This window comes from Azolla caroliniana, unplaced genomic scaffold (assembly GCF_043228905.1).
Source record: "Azolla caroliniana isolate FFs.n. ecotype wild unplaced genomic scaffold, voAzoCaro1.0.p SCAF_1, whole genome shotgun sequence".
Classification (NCBI taxonomy): domain Eukaryota; kingdom Viridiplantae; phylum Streptophyta; class Polypodiopsida; order Salviniales; family Salviniaceae; genus Azolla; species Azolla caroliniana.
Window position 1 is genome coordinate 19,977,208 of NW_028230436.1, and position 22,859 is coordinate 20,000,066.

The following is a 22,859-nucleotide window of genomic DNA, read 5'->3' on the forward strand; positions in this document are numbered from 1 at the left end:
ATCTATGTCTCGTAAGTCTTACACATTCCCTTCCTCTTAGTACTAATCCTCATAATACTTTCCTTCTCTAGTACTAATTCTCTCTCTGTGTTTAGTACTATCCTGACTGTTTGAACCGTATTTAGTCATCCTCTTATCCCTCCATCCCTTCATACTAATCTTCTTATCCTCCCTAGTAAATGGAAACTATTAGCGCTCAAGAATACCAATCTGTTTTCTTGGAGTTCCAGTACTTAAAAGAGAAGTTTGTAGCACTAGAACAAGAAAAACATCGTCTGTTGGGGGATCTTCAACAAATAGCTCTAGAAAAACAACAACATGGGGAGCTGACGTTACATGTGCAACAACTTGAAGAAACTATTGTATCATTACAACAACAAGGATCAAGCATGCAAGGGACTCACAAAGAACCCAAGATCAGTCTTCCTATGATATTTGATAGGACCCAATCACAGTTTAGAGGTTTTCTTAATTAGGTATGAGTAGTGATTCAAATGCATCCTTCTCGATATCCCACCAACGCATCACAAGTGGGACTAGTAGGCACGCTACTTAGTGGCACAACTTTGGCATGGTTTGCCCCCCTATTAGAAAAAAGCTCTCCCTTGTTAAATGATTTTGAAGAGCTTATTAGTGAGTTTAAAGCCTGTTTTGGAGATACCGACGATGTTAGAATGGCAATCAACAAAATCTAAAGATTGTGCCAAGGTGATCGGCTGGCCTCAGCTTATGCCGTGGATTTCCGTCTTCTCGCCACCGATATTCCCTAGGCTGACCAGGCATTAATGGAGCAATTTTGTTATGGCCTATGTAATGATGTCAAGGATTTACTCTTGACTTTCCCCGAAGAGCCAAAGTCATTGACATAATCAATCATTCGTATGGTGCGATGCAATAACCACCTTTTCGAACGACGTTCGGAACGTTAGTCCTAGATGCCAAGGACAAGATCAGAGCCCACCTATGCCTCAATTGTAGCAAAACCTTTTCCATGTGAGTCATATAATGCGTCTCCAGCAGATACTCCAACTCCGATGGAAATCGACACCACACATTGTCGCGGACCATTATCGGAAGAGGAAAAGCAGCGATGCCAAGCAAATCGGCTATGTATTTATTGTGGTGAACCGGGGCATATTGCAGTGAACTGTCCCCATAGGCCAAGAAGAAAGGTAAACCAAATAGTCGCTAGTACTAATTGTACTAAACCCGAGTCTATTTCAGTAGGAATATCTGATAGTCCTAATAGTACTAATAGCCCAAGTCTATCGAACAAATTTGATGTCCTTAGTCAGTTAGAAGAAGAGTTAAACGACTAAGTCCAGCCAAAATAGGAGACGTTTGGTTGGACAACCCTAGATCTGTGCAGCCCATTAGTGGTTCCATTCCCTATAAGCAAGTTAGCAATGTGTTCTTAGCCCAAGTAACAGTTAGTACTAAAAGTACCCCTCCAACACATATCTTAGCACTCTTGGATTCCATAGCTAACTCTTGCTTCATGGATAGGAATTTTGCACAAGCTCATCAGATATCCCTAAGAAAACTTCCCTACCCAGCATCTGTTGTAGTCATTGATGGTCATGCCATTGCTTCTGGATATATCATAGAAGAATCAGAGCCAATTAGTATTGTCTTAGATAATTTTGCATGTGTAGTATCATTTAATATAATTAGTAGCCCAAAACATCCCAGTGTTTTGGGGTTACCATGGTTCGAATTACACAATCTAGACATAAATTGGAGAACAAGAGAAATCAGGTATTGACAACCTCAAGAATCTACTCATAAGGTTTCAACCATTTCGCTACATCAACTGTGAAAGGAAGGACACACAGAATCAATGTTTTGTTAGGAAATAGGTCCCTCCGGATGGTGAAGACCCGGTGAGAACCAGATGAAGAGTACCCGACTACGAAGAGCCGGATGGTATAGACCCGGTGAGAACTGGACGAAGAGTACCCGGCTACAGAGAGCCGGACGGTGCAGACCCGGTGAGAACCGGATGAAGAATACCCGGCTACGGAGAGTCGGATGGTGCAGACCCGGTGAGAACCGAATGAAGAGTACCCGGCTACAGAGAACCGGATGATGAAGACCCGGTGAGAACCGGATGACGAGTACCCGGCAAGCGTCGGATGATGCAGGCTCGGTGAAGAGTGCTCACCGGATGAAGGGACATATTCGTAAATATGTTTCTGAGAGTCCATCAGGGCTATATTTGTAAATAGCTGAAAAGTCATTTTAGTATAAATATGACTTAGGGAAAACTGTTGTTGATGTCTGTGATGTTGTTGTTATTGTTGGTGCAAGATTAGAGCGCGCAATTGTGTACAAAGAGAGTGTGAGAGAGGAAGACGTCGTTGCCTCTGTTGTAACCGCTGCCTGTGGCGAAGATAGAAAGCTCGAGGTCGTTGCCTCGGTGCTTTACCATTTTGTGCATTCTGGCATAGTGATAGTTTGCAGTCTGTGGGCTGCCGTGGTTTTTCCCGTATTTGGGTTTTCCACGTAAACATCCTGTGTACTCTTCTCCTCACTGTGTTGTACCTTCTTTCCTCGTTTTTCCTGTGTTTTATGATTCTAAGCTCGGTTGTGGCTGAGCGTTGTTCATCGGGAGCGGTTCAGTTTGGGGGACAAGAGACCGGACAAAATCGACGCCACGATATGGGAGGTGATACACATGAAGACAACGACGTACATACGGTGCTTCATCGACATGAGCCTATACAACAACTTCAATGAAGAGAGCAAGGCTCATGAGCTCTGGGAGAAGATCGGCATTATGTTTCAGAACAAAAATGTTGTTAATCAGGTTTCGGTATTCCGGAAGCTACTAAGTCTCCGGTACCAAGATGGCTCTAGCATGGCGGAGCACATGAATGCCTTCCAGGAGCTGATCCACCAGGCAACATCATTGGAAGTACCTCTCGCAGATGAGGTACTAGCGCTACTCCTGCTCGGTTCCCTCCCGGATAGCTAGGAGACATTGGTTGTCACCTTGGGCAACGCTGGGCCGGAAGGGAAACGGTTATCCCTAGCAAGAGTAAAGTCGAGCTTGCTAGATGAGGAGGCGCATCGGAAAAATAAGGATATGAGCTCCGACTCCAAAGCGCTCCTTACCGAATCGGAACGCGGAAGACAAAAGAACCGTAGTCCCCAGAACTGGGAGAAGTCGGGGACACGGTCAAAGTCAAGGGGGAGGCCTACTTGCTTCTATTGCGGCAAGCCAGGACTCTTCCAGAAGAACTGTCGGCATTTCCGGAAAGACAAGGAAACCGACGGTACCGATTCGAAGCGGACACCGGACCGGAACGGTAAAGATCGGAGGGGGCCGGACCGGAAGGGAACGACGGCAATCGCGGCAAGTGAAGAAGAGTTGATGCTCATCACCGAGGAGAGTGAGATAAACCTTGCCGGCGACGAGATGACCTGGGTGGTCGACTCCGGAGAGTCATTCCACCTTACCCCGGACCGGAAATGCTTCTCATCCTACTCAGCCGGTGATCTCGGCTGTGTCCGGATGGGGAATGAAGGTACATGCCGAATTATCGGCATAGGAGACGTGTGGCTAACAACACCAACCGGATGCAAGATGCTGTTGAAGGATGTCTGACACGTTCCGGAGGATCGTCTGAACCTGATATCCGCGGGTCGGCTAGATGATGAAGCCTACAAGGGTAGCATCCGGAACGGTGTTATAAAGTTCAGCAAAGGGAGCCAGATTGTGGCTCGGGCCTGGAAGGTAAACACACTATACTTGATGAATGCCCGGTTATGTCCGGAGGAAGTGAACATGGCATCCGACACTGCCAGTGAGCTGTGGCACAAGAGGATATGTCACATGAGCGAGAAGGCGATGAAGAGGCTTGCAAACGACAACCTCATTCCAGTGAAGAACGTGCACTTGGAGAAGTCCACTGATTGTTTGGCCGGAAAGCAAAACCGGACCTCCTTCCGACCAAGACCACCGATGAGACGTAATGCACCACTGGAGTTGGTGCATACTGATGTGTGTCAAGTGGACACGAAATCACATGCAGGATCGCAGTACTTCGTGACGTTCATAGATGACCATAGCCGGGAGTTGTGGGCCACACCGTTGAAGACGAAGGATCAGGTGTTATCCGTCTTCAAAGAGCTCCACGCGAGAGTGGAAAGAGAAACCGGCTGGAAGCTGAAGGCGGTTCGAGTAGATAATGGAGGTGAATACCGGGGGCAGTTCAAGGAGTATTGTTGCTTGAAGGGAATATGGCTCGAATTTACCGTGCCGAAGACGCCGGAACTAAACGGGCTGGCCAAGAGGATCAACCGGACCATAATGGAGAGGGTCCAGAGTATGCTGGCGCATGCAAAACTACCCAAGAAGTTTTAGGCTAAGGCATTGTCGACGGCGACATATGTGATAAACAGATCACCCTCAGTACCCTTGGACGGAGACACGCCACAGAGAGTATGGACCGGTAAGGAAGTATCCTACCGGCATCTGAAGGTATTCGGGTGTCTCGCGTACGTGCATGTAGCTAAGGACCAGAGAGGAAAGTTGGATCCAAAGACCCGGCCATGCATATTCCTCGGTTACGGCGACGATGAGTTCGGCTACCAAGTGTGGGACCTCGTCGACAAGAAGGTATTCCGGAGTCGAGATATTATCTTCATGGAGGACAAGATGCTCGCCAATTGGGAGTCGGAGAAGAAGATAATGAACTCCAAGTCGAGAGGTAAGGATCGATTCCATGATGAGCAGACCCAACCGGCAAGAGACCGGTTAGCACTCGAGGAACCACCCGGTTACGGTGAGGATACCGAACCAGTAGAAGAAGAAGTAGAGGAAGCTGAAACCGGAACCGGCCAAGACCCCGAATCGGATTCGGATGAAGAGCAAATGGAGGAGCCGGTTACCGAAGCCCAGAGACGGAGATATCCTCTCAGAGAGAAAAGGGCCCCCCAGAGATTTCCGGATGCAAAGCATGTGCTGCTAACCATTGAGGGTGAGCCAGAAAGCTTCGAAGAAGCGAAGGATAACACCCACAGCCGAAAATGGTTAAATGCCATGAAGGATGAGATGGATTCCCTGCATGAGAACCATACGTACGAATTGGTGGAGTTGCCGAAAGGAAAGCGGACACTCCGAAACAAGTGGGTGTACAAGTTGAAACCGGGAGATGCCGGCAACCCCCCGAGATACAAAGCCAGGATCGTGGTGAAGGGGTTCCAGCAGAAGAAGGGTGTGGACTTCGACAAGATATTTACCCCGGTAGTAAAGATGACCTCAATCCGGACAGTGCTGAGTATAGCGGCAAGCATGGACCTCGAGGTAGAGCAGCTAGACGTGAAGACGACATTCCTTCACGGTGACCTCAAAGAGGAGATCTACATACAGCAACCGGAAGGATTCGTGGAGAAAGGGAAGGAGCACCTGGTTTGCCGGTTGAAGAAGAGACTCTACGGGTTTAACTAGGCCCCCCGGCAATGGTACCGGAAGTTCGACTCCTTCATAACAGATCAAGGGTACCACAAGACGTAGGCCGATCACTGCGTGTTTGTGAAGAAGTTCGAAGGAGGCGACTTCCTGATACTTCATCTGTACGTGGACGACATGCTGATCGTCGGACGGGACCAAGCCAAAATACGGATGCTGAAGAAGGCTCTCAACCGGACCTTCTCAATGAAAGACTTGGGTCCGGCAAGATAGATGTTGGGGATGCATATCATCCGGAACCGGCCTAAGAAGCAACTGTGGCTGTCACAGGAGAAGTACGTGACAAAGGTGCTTCAGTGGTTCAACATGTCAGATGCGAAACCGGTCGGATCGACACTTCCGGCAAACTGCAGGTTATCCGGTAAGCAAAGCCCGAAGACGAAAGTAGAGAAGGCGGATATGATAAAGGTTCCATATGCCTCTACTGTCGGGAGCTTAATGTACGCAATGGTGTGTACTCGACCAGATATTGGATACGCAGTTGGAGTGGTGAGCCGGTTTATGAGCAATCCCAGCAAGGAGCACTGGAGCGCGGTCAAATGGATACTCCGGCACGTGAAGGGCACTTCGAACATGTGTCTTCGATTCGGCTCCGGTAAACCTCAACTTGACGGTTTTACCGATTCAGACATGTCGGCTTATGTGGATACTAGCCGGTCTACATCCGGGTATATAATGACATATGCAGGGGGAGCTGTTTCGTGGCAGTCGAGGCTGCAGAAGACAGTTGCGATGTCAACCACGAAAGCGGAGTACATGGCGGCTGTGGAAGCCGGCAAGGAAATATTATGGATGAAGGACTTCATCGGAGAGCTCGGTATCCGGCAAGATGAATATCGACTCTACTGCGACAGTCAAAGTGCCATCCACCTAGCTAAGAATGCGGCCTACCATTCCCGAACAAAGCATATCTAGCGAAGGTATCATTGGATCCGGGAAAGAGTAGATGACCAGGAGTTCGCGCTGACGAAGATCCACACGGCCGAGAATGAGTCAGATATGCTGACCAAAGTACTGACACCTGACAAGCTGGATGCATGTCGGAAGCGGGTCGGACTAGTAAGACATCCCATGCCAGAGTGAAGGGGGAGTTTGTTAGGAAATAGGTCCCTCCGGATGGTGAAGACCCGATGAGAACTGGATGAAGAGTACCATGCTACGGAGAGCCGAATGGTGCAGACCCGGTGAGAACCGGACGAAGAGTACCCGGCTACGGAGAGCCAGATGGTGCAGACCCGGAGAGAACTGGATGAAGAGTACTCGGCTACTGAGAGCCGGATGGTGCAGACCCGATGAGAACCGGATGAAGAGTACCCGGCTACAGAGAACCGGATGATGAAGACCCGGTTAGAACCGGATGAGGAGTACCCGGCTACGGATGGCCTGGTGAGAATCGGATGACGAGTACCCGGCAAGTGCTGGATGATGCAGGCCCGGTGAAGAGTGCTCACCGGATGAAGGGACATATTCGTAAATATGTTTTTGAGAGTCCATTGGGGCTATATTTGTAAATAGCCGAAAAGTCATTTTAGTATAAATATGACTTAGGGAAAACTGTTGTTGATGTCTGTGATGTTGTTGTTATTTTTGGCGCAAGATTAGAGCGTGCAACTGTGTACAGAGAGAGTGAGAGAGAGGAAGAGGTCGTTGCCTCTATTGTAACCGCCGCCTGTGGCAAAGATAGAAAGCTCGAGGTCGTTGCCTCGGTGCTTTACTATTTTGTGCATTCTGACACAGTGATAGTTTGCAGTCTGTGGGCTGCCGTGGTTTTTCCCGTATTTGGGTTTTCCACATAAACATCCTGTGTACTCTTCTCCTCACTGTGTCGTACCTTCTTTCCCCGTTTTTCCTGTGTTTTATGATTCTAAACTCGGTTGTGGCCGAGCATTGTTCATCGGGAGTGTGTGTTCCTGTCATGTTTGTATTCGCAGTATCAGTGAAACCTTCCAACACTGCTAAGGAGGAGTCAACAATTCAACTTCCAAAAAAGTATCATCATTATGTCGACGTTTTTGATAAGGTAAAAGCTAGTACTCTTCCTCATTATCGACCGTATGATTGTCCCATTGATTCTCATGTAGTATTAGTACTAAGACGACTACCAGAACATGGTCTTTCTGCAAAGCTGGACAAGTGTAGTTTTGACTGTAGCTAGGTGGAATTTCTCGGCTATGTCATTAAAGGGATTTGAACCCATAACCTAGTGTCACATGGGTTTAAGCCTTACCGTTAAGCTATATATTGTAATACAAAGAATATTGTTTTCATTTATTATTTCACTATAGAAAATTGATGTATATTGCAAATTTCTCTGGAATATTCTAGAAACTTTAGGATACTCCTAATAGCACTATAAAAAGAGGCACAAGGCATTATTTCGAACCAATTCGGTTCAATGCTAGTCTTAAACCTCCTAGTTATTCTTGTACTTATTCTTCATATAATATATATCATGTTATCATCACTCTCACTCTCTCTCTCTCTCTCTCTCTCTCTCTCTCTCTCTCTCTCTCTCTCGTAAGTCTTACACACTCCCTTCCTCTTAGTACTAATCCTCATAATACTTTCCTTCTCTAGTATTAATTCTCTTTGTGTTTTTAGTACTATTCGTGACAACACCTCCACCTGCAGATCCTTGAGTAGCCTCTTGGGCCGAATGGCTTCACATGTCGTGATAGCCGCTCCTCGATACTTAGCCTTCGCGCTCGACAACACAATTGTTGGCTGCTTCTTGCAACTCCAGGCAATCGCGGCGCTCCCAAGCGAGAAAGGGAACCCATATGTGGATCTACGATCGTCGGCGTTTCCGACCCAATTGGAATTTGAGTAGTCGATGAGTTGTTAGGCAATACTCGTCTGATATTGCAGCGCCCTATCCTTAGTGCAGCGGACATAGCGCAATATTCTTTGTGCGCACTGAAGGTGTTCGCCCATGGGCTGCGACATAAATTCACTGATCAGGCCGACCAGGTAACTGAGATCCGGCCGAGTGATTGTCAAACAAATTAGGCTTCCGACAATCTATCGGAACCGTGTCGGGTCGCATGCCTTTCTTGAATCTCAACGAAGCTTGAAGTTCTGTCCAGAGGAGTTGAGATGGACTTACAGTCAGCCATCTCGAACTTGAAGAGCATACTCAGCACGTAATGTTGTTGGTTGATTAGTAAGTGTTGAGATACAAGCTCAACATTGGCCGGTTCGGTTGTGCAAGCCGAGAACCGGATCGGTTGGGACCGATCGGTTAGGCCGGACCAGTGCGTAACGAGAGGCCGTATTGGTGCGTAAACCGAAAGCCGTTAGAGAGATATTCCTCATAAGGAATAATTTTGGGAGTGAGTGTCGAGGCTCATTTATGAGCAGTCAAGTACTGTCAGTACTTGTGTCAGCCCGATTGTCAGGGCTTGTATAAAAGGTGCTCATTGAGCACGGTGTACAAATAGAGAGTATTATTTTGAATTTAGTTGTTTAGTGTGCTCTCTCTATGTCTCTCCCGCGTACTGTGTATACTCAAGCTCTCCATTAAACCTGCGTATTTTCTTTGTGTTTGGCTTTCTATTGCTTCCGCACATAATCTTTTTCATGGTATCAGAGCGTGAGGGTTGAGAACCTCTACGGCCGACATAGCTTGAAAAGAAAAACAAACCAAGAAGAACAGGTAAAACCGATGGATAGAGGCATGGCTAGCTCGCCTCCGACGGAGAAGCTCGACAAAAACAACTACGCATCTTGGTCCTACAAGATGCACCAGTACCTGCTTAGGCACAGTTACTAGAGCTATGTCGACAGAGCAAATGACACAGCACACGAATCTACACACAAAGATTTCCTGACGTGGGAACAGTCGACGAACAGAGTACTGTACTGCTTCGCATCTTCTGTGGGCGAGCAACTCCTAAGCTACATTCGGGATGCGAAAATGCCAAAGGATGCTTGGGGAAATCTGGAGAAGATTTTCGCCGCAAGCACTACAACCAGGAAGCTTCAACTCCGACAGGAGCTGAGCAACCTACGACAACACGACTTGTCGGTGGCCGATTACACCTCGAAGATCAAAGATATATGTGACTCTTTAGCCTCCATCGATGTGAACGTCGAGGAAGGCGAGATAGTGCAGATCTATCTTGGGGGATTGGCGTCGAAGTTAGGAGCGTTCCGAACTACTGTGTGTACACGGGAGAATACGCCGTCATTTTTCGACTTACAATCGATGCTCCTTATAGAGTAGAACCATGCGGGTGCGTCGATGAGCACGCATGCCGATAGCAAGATGTTGTACATAGAGGGAGATAGGCCCCGTGGTTGTGGCGGACGAGGCAAGTCGGTGTGCAATGGAGGCGGCCGACAGGATAAAGGAAGAAGGCACCGAAGTGATGCCGACAGCAATTCTGGACCCTCCGGAAACAGGGGGAGTCGAGGCGACGAGAATCGGCAAGGGAAATCCGCCACAGAATGCTGGTACTGTGGCAAGAAAGGCCACAAGGAGAGCGAGTGCTGGAAAAAGCGAGCCGATTCGGAGAGAAACAGGTCAGAAACAGGTTCCGGACAGACCGACAAAGGAAATCGGCAACGATCGCACTATGCCGAAGGATCCGGAAAAGCCGGAAAAGGATCAGCCTTTGTGATGAGACACGAGGCAAACTCGATGAAGAAGATCACCCCGACATCGGATGAGGTGTGGTACGTCGACTCCAGCGCGTCAAACCACATGACGTGCCACAAGGAGTGGTTCTTGTACTTGGAAAAACCGATGCAACCGGGAGTAGTCGCAACCGGAGACGACACTCTGCATCTGATCGCGAATGTCGGTGAAGTTCCCTTGAGCCATGTCGAGTAGAAAGGGAAACTTATGAACGTGTTACACGTCCCGACAATCACGAAGAATCTGGTATCAGTCGGGCAGATCATCAACCAGGGGATGCAAGTCCGGTTCACGCATCTTGGGTGTTTCATCGAGGAAGAAGGCCGAGTTATTGCGCAAGGGCGTAGAGACAGGAGGATGTTTATCCTCGACTCTAGTAACGGTGGCACCGCAATGTTCACAAAAAGACAAAAAGTCGAGTCGGATATCGACTTATGGCACAAGCGGATAGGCCACATCAACTATCAACGGCTTCATGACCTGCAATCGAAACAGGTGGTGTTCGGATTGCCCAAATTTAGTGGCTAGAAGGCACAAATTTGTGATGCCTGCCAGCTAGGGAAGCAACACCGACTTCCTTTTCCCAACGAGCGTACCTGGAGTCGGAACAAGCTCGACTTGATACATTCCGATGTATGGGGGCCGACACAAAACGTTAGTCTTAGAGGGAGTCGATATTTCGTGTCCTTCATCGACGACTATACGCGACACACGTGGATCTACCTCATCGAGCAAAAGAGTGAAGTCTTCGATTGTTCTGGGACCTCAAAGGATTCGTGGAAACGGAAATAGGACGAAAGATCAAGTGCTTGCGGTCGGATGACAGTCAATTCAACGGCTATCTACAACACATGGGAATTCGGCGCGAATTCTGTTGTAGATACACGCCGGAGCAAAACGGTATGGCCGAGAGGAGGAACCGATCAATTGTAGAAGCGGCACGGGCAATGCTAGAGGAAATGAGCTTGCCCAAGTTCTATTGGGCCGAAGTGGTACGAACCGTGGTATACATCCAGAATCGGATTGGAGAAAAAGTGTCAGCGCATGAGCTGTATTTCGAAAGAAAGCCGAATTTGCGACACTTGAGAGTTTTCGATAGCATTGCGTATGTGCATGTGCCGAAAGAGAAATGGAGGAAGTTGGACGCGAAAGCCGAGAAATGTATCTTGGTCGGCTATGCATCCTGGTACTTGCCTCCGACTCCGGACCTCATCTCCAATCCGAGTTCTAATGATGAGGTCAGTGAGGCCGAGATGCCTCCGGATGAGCCTGAAATCGGGACCCGCGAAGAGAGTCCAATTTTGTTTCTGTTAAGCGGACCGGATGGACGACTCAGTCGGTTCGACCAGTCCGATGAAGAGCCAGCGAGTAGTGGAGACTCGGTCGTGCATTCCCCGCGTAGGCAGCCAAGGAGACAGCTTACGCGCAAGGAAAAAGGGAAGAAGAAGGTGTCGAATTACGACACGGATAGGAACGAGTCGGATCTACGCGAGTCCGACTCCGAGGGAAGTGATGACGGACCTTCGAGAGCGAAGTCATCATAGGCTAAGGAAACCTCAACATCGGCTAATGAGCAGTTGTGCCGATCTACCCGCCAGAAGAACCCTGTTGTGCGGTTCGGTTACAACGAGTACATGGCGCATCAACGAGTATATGACGCGTGTGTCGGAAGTGCGTGAGCCAGAGATTTACGCAGAAGCGGTGAGAGATGTGGACTGGCCTGCCGCGATGGAGGAAGAGATGCGCGCATTAGCAGAGAATGAAACCTCGGACCTAGTTGACACACCGAAAGGTGTGAAGCCAATCAGATGCAGGTGGGTTTACAAGGTCAAGTAGAACACTAACGGTATGTGCCAAGAACAGGTGTACATGGTACAGTCCCCTGGCTTTCACTCTGGAACGAACACTTCGGCGGTGTGCCGATTGAAGAAGTCCCTTTACGGCCTGAAGCAAGCCCTGCGTGCCTGGAACATGAAGATCATGCAACGATTGCTTCGGTTGGGCTTTGCGACATCACAATCGGACTCCTCATTGTTCATCCGGAAAGGTCGACTCGGGCCGATTAGCATTTTACTTTATGTTGATGACTTGGTCATCACCAGCGCCGACCTAAGTGAAATCAACGGCGTGAAGCTCCGGCTTGCGACATCATTCGACATGAAGGATCTGGGGGACCTTCATTACTTCCTCAGGATCGAAGTGATCCGCACCCCCGAAGGCATACTGATCAACCAATGCCATTACGTGCTGAGTATGCTCTTCAAATTCAGGATGGCCGACTGTCGGTCCATCTCAACTCCTCTTGAAAGAACCGTCAAGCTTCGCCCCGATTCTGGCAAGGTATGCGACCCGACGAGGTTCCGACAGATAGTCAAAAGCCTTATATACTTGACCATCACCCGACCAGATCTCTGCTACCCGGTCGGGGTGATTAGTCAGTTCATGGCGCGACCGACCGAGGAGCCCCTTCAGTGTGCACGACGCGTACTCTGGTATGTCAGTGGCACTAAGGCCCGGGGGCTACTATATCGGACCGATACAACCGCGCAGTTGGTCGGTTACACCGATGCTGATTGGGCCGGAAACGCCACCGATCGCCGATCCACGTCCGGGTTCGCGTTCTCTCTTGGGAGTGTTGCGATCGCGTGGAGTAGCAAGAAGAAGCCGATAGTTGCGTTATCGAGCACCGAAGCCGAGTATAGAGGAGCGGTTTTCGCGACATGCGAAGCCATATGGTTGAAGCAGCTACTTAAGGATCTGCAAGTGGAGGTATCCGATCCAACCACAATCTACTGCGACAACCTCAATAGTATCCAGCTCGCAAAGAACCCCGTTTTCCATGCCCGGACAAAGCACATTGAGGTGCACTACCATTTCGTTTGTGAGCGTGTCCTCTCTGGTGAAGTCGAACTTCAGTATGTTCCGACGGATCGGTAGATCACCGACATCTTCACCAAGCCTCTTGGTTTGGACAAGTTGCGGCAATTCTCAGGAGCGCTTGGGTTGTATCACCTCGACATGCAGACCTTGAGGGGGAGAGACATCCATGATGACCACGGAAGGGAGCAAGAAAGGAGCGGAAAAGACCATGACGCCGAGTCTGATGACGAATTCGACATCCATGATGACCACGGAAGGGAGCAGGAAAGGAGTGAAAAAGACCGTGACGCCGAGTCTGATGACGAATTAGATTTTGGATCAGTTGAAGAAGCCGAGGGCGGACCCGCGGAAGATTCCAAAAGTGGACATAAGGGGAGCGGTCGAAAGAAAGAGCCGAAGCCAACCAAGCGAGGGGGAGACGAAGCCATCAAGGGCGAGAAGACCGAAGACGAGTTGGAGGTAGCCACCTCAGATGAGAGCGAAAACCGATCGAAGGAAGCCGAGTCGGTACGGATGTTTGATTCGGATACGCTGAATAAACCAAGGGCCAAGCGGAAGAGAAGGCAGCAGAAGAGGCGCCAACACCGCAACAGCAAGGAAGCTGAGAAGGGCCGTGTCAGCAAACAAGCCAACCGGAAGGGTAGAGGCGCGCGGAATCGAACAGGTCGAGGACCGCGAGCAAGGCGTGAAGTCAGAAGGAACCAGAGCATAGAACCGAAAGAGTAGATGGAACCTCAAGTTGAGCTTGAGGGGGAGTGTTGAGATACAAGCTCAACATTGGCCGGATCAGCTGTGCAAGCCGAGAATCGGATCGGTTGGGACCGATCAGTTAGGCCGGACCAGTGCGTAACAAGAGGCCGTATCGGTGTGTAAACCGAAAGGCCGTTAGAGAGATATTCCTCGTAAGGAATAATTTTGGGAGTGAGTGTCGAGGCTCATTTATGAGCAGTCAAGTACTGTCAGTACTTGTGTCAGCCCGATTGTCAGGGCTTGTATAAAAGGTGCTCACTAAGCACGGTGTACAAATAGAGAGTATTAATTTGAATTTAGTTTTTTAGTGTGCTCTCTCTCTGTCTCTCCCGCGTACTATGTATACTCAAGCTCTCCATTAAACCTACGTATTTTCTGTGTGTTTGGTTTTCTATTGCTTCTGCACATAATCTTTTTCAGTAAGCCTTCTGGGGTGCAAATCACTTCGATCCCTAGGAAGTAATGAAGGTCCCCTATGTCCTTCATGGCGAATGATGACGTTGTCGCGAAGCTTCACGCATGTGTGTTAGTTGGGCGGGACCACGGGGATCTTGGACTAGGGAATGGACAGGAAATGGGAGTTTATCCCTTCCGGCCTTCGAGCTCAAAAGGGGAGGAGAAAGAAGAAGAGATTAACACAATAGAGAAATAGATCAAGTCAAGGTTAAATAAACAAATTACACTATAAGGCATGAAAGCCATGATATGATTACAACCGCGGCCATAAGCCAGACTCAAAAAGCACAAATAGAAGAAAACCCAAGCGAATAGGAAGAAGAACTAAACCCTAATCGAGAGAAGGGAAATGATACGAAAGGGGAACCTAAAACCGAAACCCTAAAACGAAATCAGGGAAAAGATGATGAAGAAAATCCTAACGGTCTACCTCTAATGACAAAAATGGCGACTCCCCAAAGAAAACCCAAAAGTGGAAGCCCCTCAAAAATGGCCCCTCACTCCCTTTTATAGTAGTAAGGTGTGAGGCACATTACATAAAGAAGAGGTCAACCCCCCCTTCTTTCAATGGGGGAATATTTGGCCTTGATCTTAGGAGGAGAGATTCATGGAGCCTTAACTCCCTCTCCTCACAGACACACTATGCCCACTACTCACTACACCCGTAATTCATGTACTCTCCCTTTAGTCTACATGTGCATGTGCACATAAGTGCACATCACATTTACACTTTATGAATCTTTGTAGTGCACTTTTAACACCTTACATTTACCCTTCCTTTTTTACATTTGTTTCTTTTACAAATCTTCCAAGTGCATGTGCAATATTGCACATCCCCATTTTATCCATCCCACTTGGTTTTCTCAGCATGGCCGAAAATCCTCACGACATCCACCCCAACCAAACCGCACATCCACCGATATGTGCCAAGAAAGGGAAAGAGGTGAGATTTTCGACAATGGTGATTAACCAAGTTCCGCCGCTTCCTCGTTGGCCTTGCCCAACTTCGTCTTTCCCATACGAACATCGTAACCTCCCGATCCATTGTGTTCGTCACATGTCCCCGATGTTGGGGACAAGGTCGTCAGTGCGGAAGAACAAACCACATCTGTGATGTTGAAGGACTTGTGTATGAGAATGAAACAAGATACAGAGAGAGAGAGAGAGAGAGCGATATAGGCACAAAAGAAACCTTATATTTCTCAATAGCAATAGTTACAAAATAACAACACACCTTTAACTAAAGGTTACAAAGTCACTTTATATAGTGACTATCTTAGGGCAACTGCCCTTTATGCTATTTACAGAAATAGCCCAAACTTGGGCAGTCTAAAAGGACAGTGTGAATACGGCCATTATACACTCGTATTCGACACTCCCCCGTAATGGGCGTATACATGGGTTATACTAAAGTTACAAGTATATACAAGGTGGTCGGACAGATCGGTTTTGTTCGAGTCAGCAGGGTCTGAAGACTGAAGCCCGAACCGGCCGGGTCGGAAGAGCTGAAGCCGATCCTCAAAGAACCGATGTCTGTTGTCCGAAACCATCCTGTGTTGTGTGTTCGACTTTAACCGGACCGATTTTTTGTTACGCCCATCTTGTGCCGAAGGGACCGGAAACGATCCGCCGAAAGACACTTGGTCATTCCATCTGCAACATTATTGGTTATGGATATTTTCTCAAGACCGATTTTCCCTGAAATTATGCAGCCCCGAACGAAGTGATATCAAACGTTGATACGCTTGGAGGCGTTGTGGTGAACCGGATTCTTTAACAAAGCAACAACACCCTGACTGTCGTTGTAGACAATTGGAGCCGAGTCGGAGTCGACTTGTCAAAACGTGTGCGCTAGCCGACCGAGCCATAAGGTTTCTTTTGCCGCATCGGACGCAGCTACATATTCTGCTTCGGTCGTTGAGGTGGTTGTGCACTCCTGGAGTTTTGACTTCCACGAGATTGCTCCATTGCCGAATTTGAAGCAATATCCGGTTGTTGATTTCCGACTGTCCACACAGCCCGCGAAGTCCGAGTCGGTGTAACCGACTACGCCTGAGGTTGGGTTCGGGCCAAACAGGATGTCGTGGTCTTTTGTGCCAGCTAGATATCTGAACACATGCTTGACTGCATTCTAGTGCAATCGGCATGGGTTCTGCATGAATCTGTTGACGACTCCTACGATGTGAGAAATATCAGGCCGTGTCGCGACCATCGCGTACATAAGGGAGCCGACTGTCGGTGCATACGGTACCAACTTCATATCTTCCCCCTCCAAACCAGATGTCGGGAGGTCTCGTTGAGACAGCCGAAGGTTAATGGGGAGTGGGATCGAAGCAGACTTGGCCGAGTGCATGTTGAAGCGTTCCAAGACACGTCCGATGTAGTCGGTTTGAGACAAGAAAAGTTGTCGTGTATCGCGATGCCGACCAATCTTCATACCAAGTATGTGTCTTGCCGAACCAAGGTCCTTCATGGCAAACTTCAACCGCAGTTTCCGAACAAGTTCGGTGAGCTCTCCGGCATGTCGGCTGGAGAGTAGCATGTCGTCCACGTAAATGATGAGGAGGATGAGAGACCCATCTTGACCTGTTTTGGTGAAGAGACAATGCTCCTCATCGCTCTTAGAGAAGCCGACCAACTGGATGAAGTCGTCGAACTTTTTGTACCACTATAGGGGTGCTTGTTTCAGGTTGTATAAACTCTTCCTGAGTCGGCAGACTAGATGTTCCTAGCCGGATGCCACAAAGCCTTTTGGCTGCTCCATATAGATTTCCTCCTGTAGGTCAACGTGGAGGAATGTCGTTTTTACATCTAGCTAAATCAGCTCCAAGTTGTCGGCGGCCACAATGCCGAGCATGAAACGAAGGGTTGTCATTTTCACCACTAGTGAAAAGATTTCGTCAAAGTCGACGCCATATTCTTGTCGAAATCCCTTCACAACTAATCTGGCCTTGTACTTTGAGTTGGTCAAGTTGGACGTCTCTTTTAGTCGATAGACCCACTTACACGGAAGAGCACGTCGATTCTTCGATAATTCAACCAAGTCCCAAGTCTTATTTGCGTGAATGGAGTGCATTTCCAACTCCATCGCCAAATGCCAGGTGGTTGAGTCGGCAGATGCCGATGCTTCTTCGTAAGACGTCGGTTCGCCGGCATCGGTAAAGAAAATTCCAGGAGAGTACCTTTCCGGAGGTTCCGATAGTCTCTCGGATCTTCGAGGTATGACTGGACTGGTCGCACGGGGTATAGATGTCGGATGGTCGAAAGCTGATCCATTCGGCTGTGTTGAATCGGTGGATTCAAGACGAGAGGTGTCGGTTACCTGTGAAACCTATCTCGTGTTGTGGGCTGGGCTTTCATGAAAGGTTGGCACTTCGGAAAATATTACCCTTCTGACTTCAATAGGCCTTTCGGCCGTTTTATGCATAGCCGACTCGTTGAACACGATTTCCGAACTTCGGACGATTTGTCTGTGCTCGGGGTCCCAGAGTCGGTATCTAATCTCGTTGTCGGGTCCATATCCAAGGAAAACACATTTCCTTGATCTTTGTTTGAGTTTCCTACAGTCGTCTTTCGGTATGAGGGCATACGCCTCGCAGCCGAAGATCCTCAGCTTGTCATAATTCGGCGTACTGCTGGTCCATATTTCCTGAGGTATTTTAAGTCCTCGAGGTCTACTTGGCGACATATTTATGATGTGTACTACCGTAAGTAGAGCCTCTGCCCAGAAGCCATCCGATAGTCCAGAGTGTTGGAGCATGGATATTATGCATTCTTGAATCATCTAATTCATGCGTTCTGCAATTCCGTTCTGCTCCGGACTATAAGGTGTCGTATATTCACGTCGAATGCTGCATTCCCGGAAAAATTTGACGAATTCTTCAGACTTGAATTCCCCTCTATTGTCGGTTCGGAGACATTTCAGTTTCCGACCGGTCTAATTTTCGACCATTGCAAGCCATTCAAGGAAGATCGAGAACACCCGATCTTTGGTTCTAATGGGGTAAGCCCACACCTTCTGAGTCGAGTCGTCAATAAAACTAACGAAGTACGAAGCACCGCCGAGAGACTGATGTGGCATCGGGCCACAGACGTCCGAGTGGACCAAATCGAGGGGACTTGATTCCCTTGGTGCTGATGTCTGGTGTGATGTGGCTACCTATTTGCCGTATTAGCAATGCTCACAGAATTGGTGATCCGAGAAGGAGAGTTTAGGGATGTAACCGGCTTTGGATAGGTGCGTTATGCCGGACTTACTGAGATGTCCAAGTCGTCTGTGCCATAACGATGACACGGGGATATCAACCAAAAATAAGTCACCCTCTTTGAGTGTGACATATAAAGGATACAAGGAATGTACCTTTGGTCCTCGAGCAAGCAGGAGGTTCCCTTTGTGGAGTGCCCACCCTCCTGATGAGAATCCGGCACGGATGCCGGCTTCGTCAAGATGTTCGACTGAGATCAAGGGTCTTGAGAGCTCAGGAACGTGTCGGATGTTGTGTAGTACGAGTGTAGAGCCACCCGGAAGGTTGAGCTCTACGGTGCCGATTCCGATTATAGCACAGTGATGCGAGTTTCCGACTTGAACTGAGTCAGAGTGCCGGTCCGAGTATTGCCGAAACTGAGATTGGTGAGGTGTCACATGATACGATGTGCCCAAGTCCAGGAGCCATGTGCTCGATTCCTCAGTCGTAAGCAGAACTTCTGATTCGACTGGGTTCTCTATGGACAGTATGTTCGGGTCAGTCGTCAAAATTTCGGCTAAAGAGCCGACGTAGTTGACCTCCTCATGCCGGCTACTCTTCTGATCCACTCTCTGATCTTTGTCGGTTTTTGCTTTTAGTGCCCAGTAGTCGGCTTTGATGTGTCTCGGTTTCTTGTAGTAGTTGTAGATTCGGTTGTCCCAGGACTTGCTCCGGCTTCGCTGATTGTTCGGCGGTCAGGAAGAACTTCTTCCCCGGTTGTTCGATTGGTCAGTCAAACCTTGTACTACGTAAGCTTCATCTGCCGAGTCTTTGGCGAAAAACTTTCTCCAAGCTACTTCAGTCAGGATTGCGCTCGTGACTTCGGAGTACTTAATGGAAGTTGTTGAAGCATTGCACACGGTTGTAACAAAAGTTTCCCATGAAGAGGGGAGACTACTCATGAGTATCATTGCTCTGACTTCATCCTCGATTGCCGTCCCCTGAGACGAGATTTGGGAGCTTATGCTTTCGTACTCGTTGAGGTGTGCCTGAACCGAATTTGATTCTTTCATCCGCAAGTTTTAGAGGCGCCGGATCAGATACATCTTCGTTGCCGCAACCTTCTTTTCATAAGTTTCCGACAATGTTTTCCAAAGTTCAAAAGTTGTCGTGCATGATTGCACTGTGAAGTACACTAACTCCGACAAGTGCATCCGAATCGTGGCGTGGACAATTCTATCCAGCTTTAGCCACTCGTTTGCCTTGTATGATTCTGGAGGATTTTCATTCTCAATCGCGTCTATCTGACCCTTGACTATGAGATAGTCCTGCATTTGTTCCTTCCAGAAGTTGAAGTTCGAACCGTCGAACCGTTGAAGTTGATGTTGATGCCATCTAATTCGGTTTCGGTTGGTAAGACTCGGTTTGGAGTTGACTACGAACCTTAGTGGGGTGTAGCTAGACGGCTCACTCAATATCGTTCTAGTCGGTTTTGAACCCGAGTCAGTTTGGTTTCGGATACTTGTTGTTGAACTTGCTCGGAGTGACTGCGGTAACTTGAGGGACAGAACCGGCTGGTCTTCCCGAATGTTGCCGAGTCGGAGTGAGCTGACTTAGCTTCCGATTGTATGCCGAATACCGATTACGAGAAACCGATTATTTGGGCCGATTCTGCTTCGGATGATTGTAGCAATGAGAGGGACGGATCCTACTTATCCTCCCGAATGTCAATCAGCCGAATGAAGCACGAATTTGGTTGTTGCCAGGAGACCAATCTGCAGCGGGTAGTTACAACAAGCGAGTGAATAGCGTCCGCAACCTATTCGGATGTCATTTAACCGAACAAAGCATGATTGGGTCGGTTGTTGCACAAGGAGCTCCCCTCAAGCGGTTACAATCACAGGAATAGAGTAGAGTCGGCTGGCTTACTCCAATTTGTGATTTAACACAGTGAGATGCGAGCTTTTTGTTTTTCTTATCCCTTCTCTGTTCTTCAAAGAAAATGTAAACAGAATGTTGTGTGGTGTACTATGACGGCCGACAGCGGGTTGAAGAACCTCCAACGCTCTGATACCAAATGTTGGGGACAAGGTCATCAATGCGGAAGAACAAACCACATCTGTGATGTTGAAGGACCTGTGTATGAGAATGAAACAAGATACACACACACAGAGATAGGCACAAAAGAAACGTTATATTTCTCAATAGCAACAGTTACAAAATAATAACACACCTTTAACTAAAGGTTACAAAGTCACTTTATATAGTGACTATCTTAGGGCAACTGCCCTTTATGCTATTTACAGAAATAACCCAAACTTTGGTTGTCCAAAAGGACAGTGTGAATACGGCCATTATACACTCGTATTTGACACCCGAACCATCGGCTCCATCCGATCCACCATATATGATGGTCACACCTTCCTCCCCAGCTGGTCATAGTAGACCTCCTGAACGATGTCGTCGATCTGATCGCTCTTCCTTTGTCCGCCGCGTGTGTCCTCCGATTGGATTCCCGACCACTCCAACCGCATGTTGGATACCATCCTTCACGCACCTCGTATGTTCCTCCTTCGGCCCGATCGTCTCCTCATCCCAAGCACCTAGGCGTGCCATCTCCCTCCGTTCCGTGCTTGCCTTCCTTAGGCTCTACCCACGCATCGATGCTGACCTCCGAATACACACTCCTTCTTAGGTCATTATGTGACCACATTACGCGTTCCCCATTTCGCCCTTGCCCGTTGTGCTCTCTCACGGTAGGGTGTACCTCCATCCCGAACTCTGCGTCGGGGATCCCCGCTTCAGTGTCCTCCAGGGCTCTCGTTACTGCTTCGTCTTGATGCACACCCTCTCGGCCCACTCGGCCCCATCCATCCTTTGGGATGCCATGTTTGCTCTTCCCAGTGCGTAACCCTTCGTTCTCCACGCACCTCCTCCATTTCCCTAGACACGACCCTCCGCTCATGCCGATCTTGCTCGGTTCTTTCCGTCGATCTCGCCACCTGGTGGCGCCGTCTTTCTTCTCGTACTTGCCTCTCAAAGGCTCGACCCGACCACTATCGTCGGTCACTCGTTGCGGCTCCTCCGGGTGCATGCTTGTTTCTTGGACCTTGAGCGGCCGTAGTGCATGCTTCACTTTTTGCCCTTCATTCGCCGTAGTCCCGACCTCCGCGTCGAACTCTCCCCCCTTCATGGTTGTCATTCCGCACCGGATACATGCTTCGGCATCGTCATCCGCTTCGATCTCCAACTCCTCGCCGCCACCCACCGTCTCTTCGGTCTTATATTGGCACTCGAGCGCAACCGTCCTAGCCTCCGGCACTGGTGTCAAGGGGTCTCGCCTCCATCCGGTCCAATCTTCCTCCTTCGCCTTGTCGTCGTCTTGGTCGCCTGCCTTGGCGCAGCCACCGTCCCTCTCTCCGGTCTCAGCTGGGCCCTCATGGCCGACTGCCAAAGTCTCAAGAACCGGTGTGAGCAAGGTCCCGGCAGCACCACTCGTCATGTCCGTAGCCACCTCCATCCGGAAGTCGTTGTCTGTGGCTATCTCGTGCCCGATCGCGCAAGCCTCGATTACGCTTGCTTCCTCCCCGCTCAATGTTTCGGGAAACCGTGTCCCAAAACTTCCGCCCACTCTCGAAGTGGCGCTCCCTGCTCCGTAGTTTCAGGCCTTCTCCATGGTCGTCCCTTTTCCTCAAGACGAGAGAGTCGCTCGCTCTGCACCCTCTCCCATGTCGCCATCATACGCTCTTTTGGCCTCCACATAGGCCCTGTCCTCCGTGCGCAGGGAGGAGTACTCCTCCGCATCCTCCGATCCTCTCGGACCCGACTCCTTAATAAACCCCTCTTCGGCTTCGATCTTTGACTTCACGATCTCGTATGCCTCCCGTATCAATGCTGCTAGGTCGAACTCCTCTGAACCATTACGCGTTGAGCTCTCTTCCGGTGATAGTGCGTAGTCACTCAGCACCCTCTCTTCTCCGTCACTCGTGGGCCGTGTTGTGGCCGACCGCTTCTCATCGTGTTGCCGGCATACCCACTCCACTTCGGACCAATCATCGGTGAGGCCATTTGCTCCATGATCATCTTCGAGCTCGAATAAAATGTCTATCCTTTCCTCCCGATGGACCGTCTTAAAAAATAGGAGGACTTTGCCTGCCCCCACCGATCTCTGATCCCGCTCCAAGAGTTGAGCAAAACGACGCTCGAACTCTTGGAATGTGTCCATCACACTGTCGTGAAGATTCCGGGCCATAGGTAGAAACAAGGTGAAACCCGGTTTACGCAAGTGCACGCCTCGAGAGAATTAAATAGGGAAAGTACTAGGCATGAGTATACAGAGGGGCACTTGGTAGTTAGAGCATTAAAGAAGAAATAGAACATCGCATATGTAGGGAGAGTTACGAGGGGAGTGAATCAAGGGAGAGAATCTTGGAAGGGAAAGCGACGGGTCATGAATGTTTGTAACGGTCGCCCC

At 49.0% G+C, this 22,859-nt stretch overlaps 1 protein-coding gene across 1 annotated transcript in view; it reads left to right on the forward strand.

The window, feature by feature from the left end:
• The first annotated feature begins 1,707 nt into the window (after positions 1 to 1,707).
• Positions 1,708 to 22,859, forward strand: part of LOC147869135 (uncharacterized) — a 43,504-nt gene continuing 22,352 nt past the window's right edge. Inside the window, exons 1-2 of the mRNA XM_087319182.1 lie at positions 1,708 to 1,758; positions 5,191 to 5,224. Coding sequence (XP_087175308.1) covers positions 1,708 to 1,758; positions 5,191 to 5,224 — 85 coding nt within the window. The remainder of the gene's footprint in view (positions 1,759 to 5,190; positions 5,225 to 22,859) is intronic.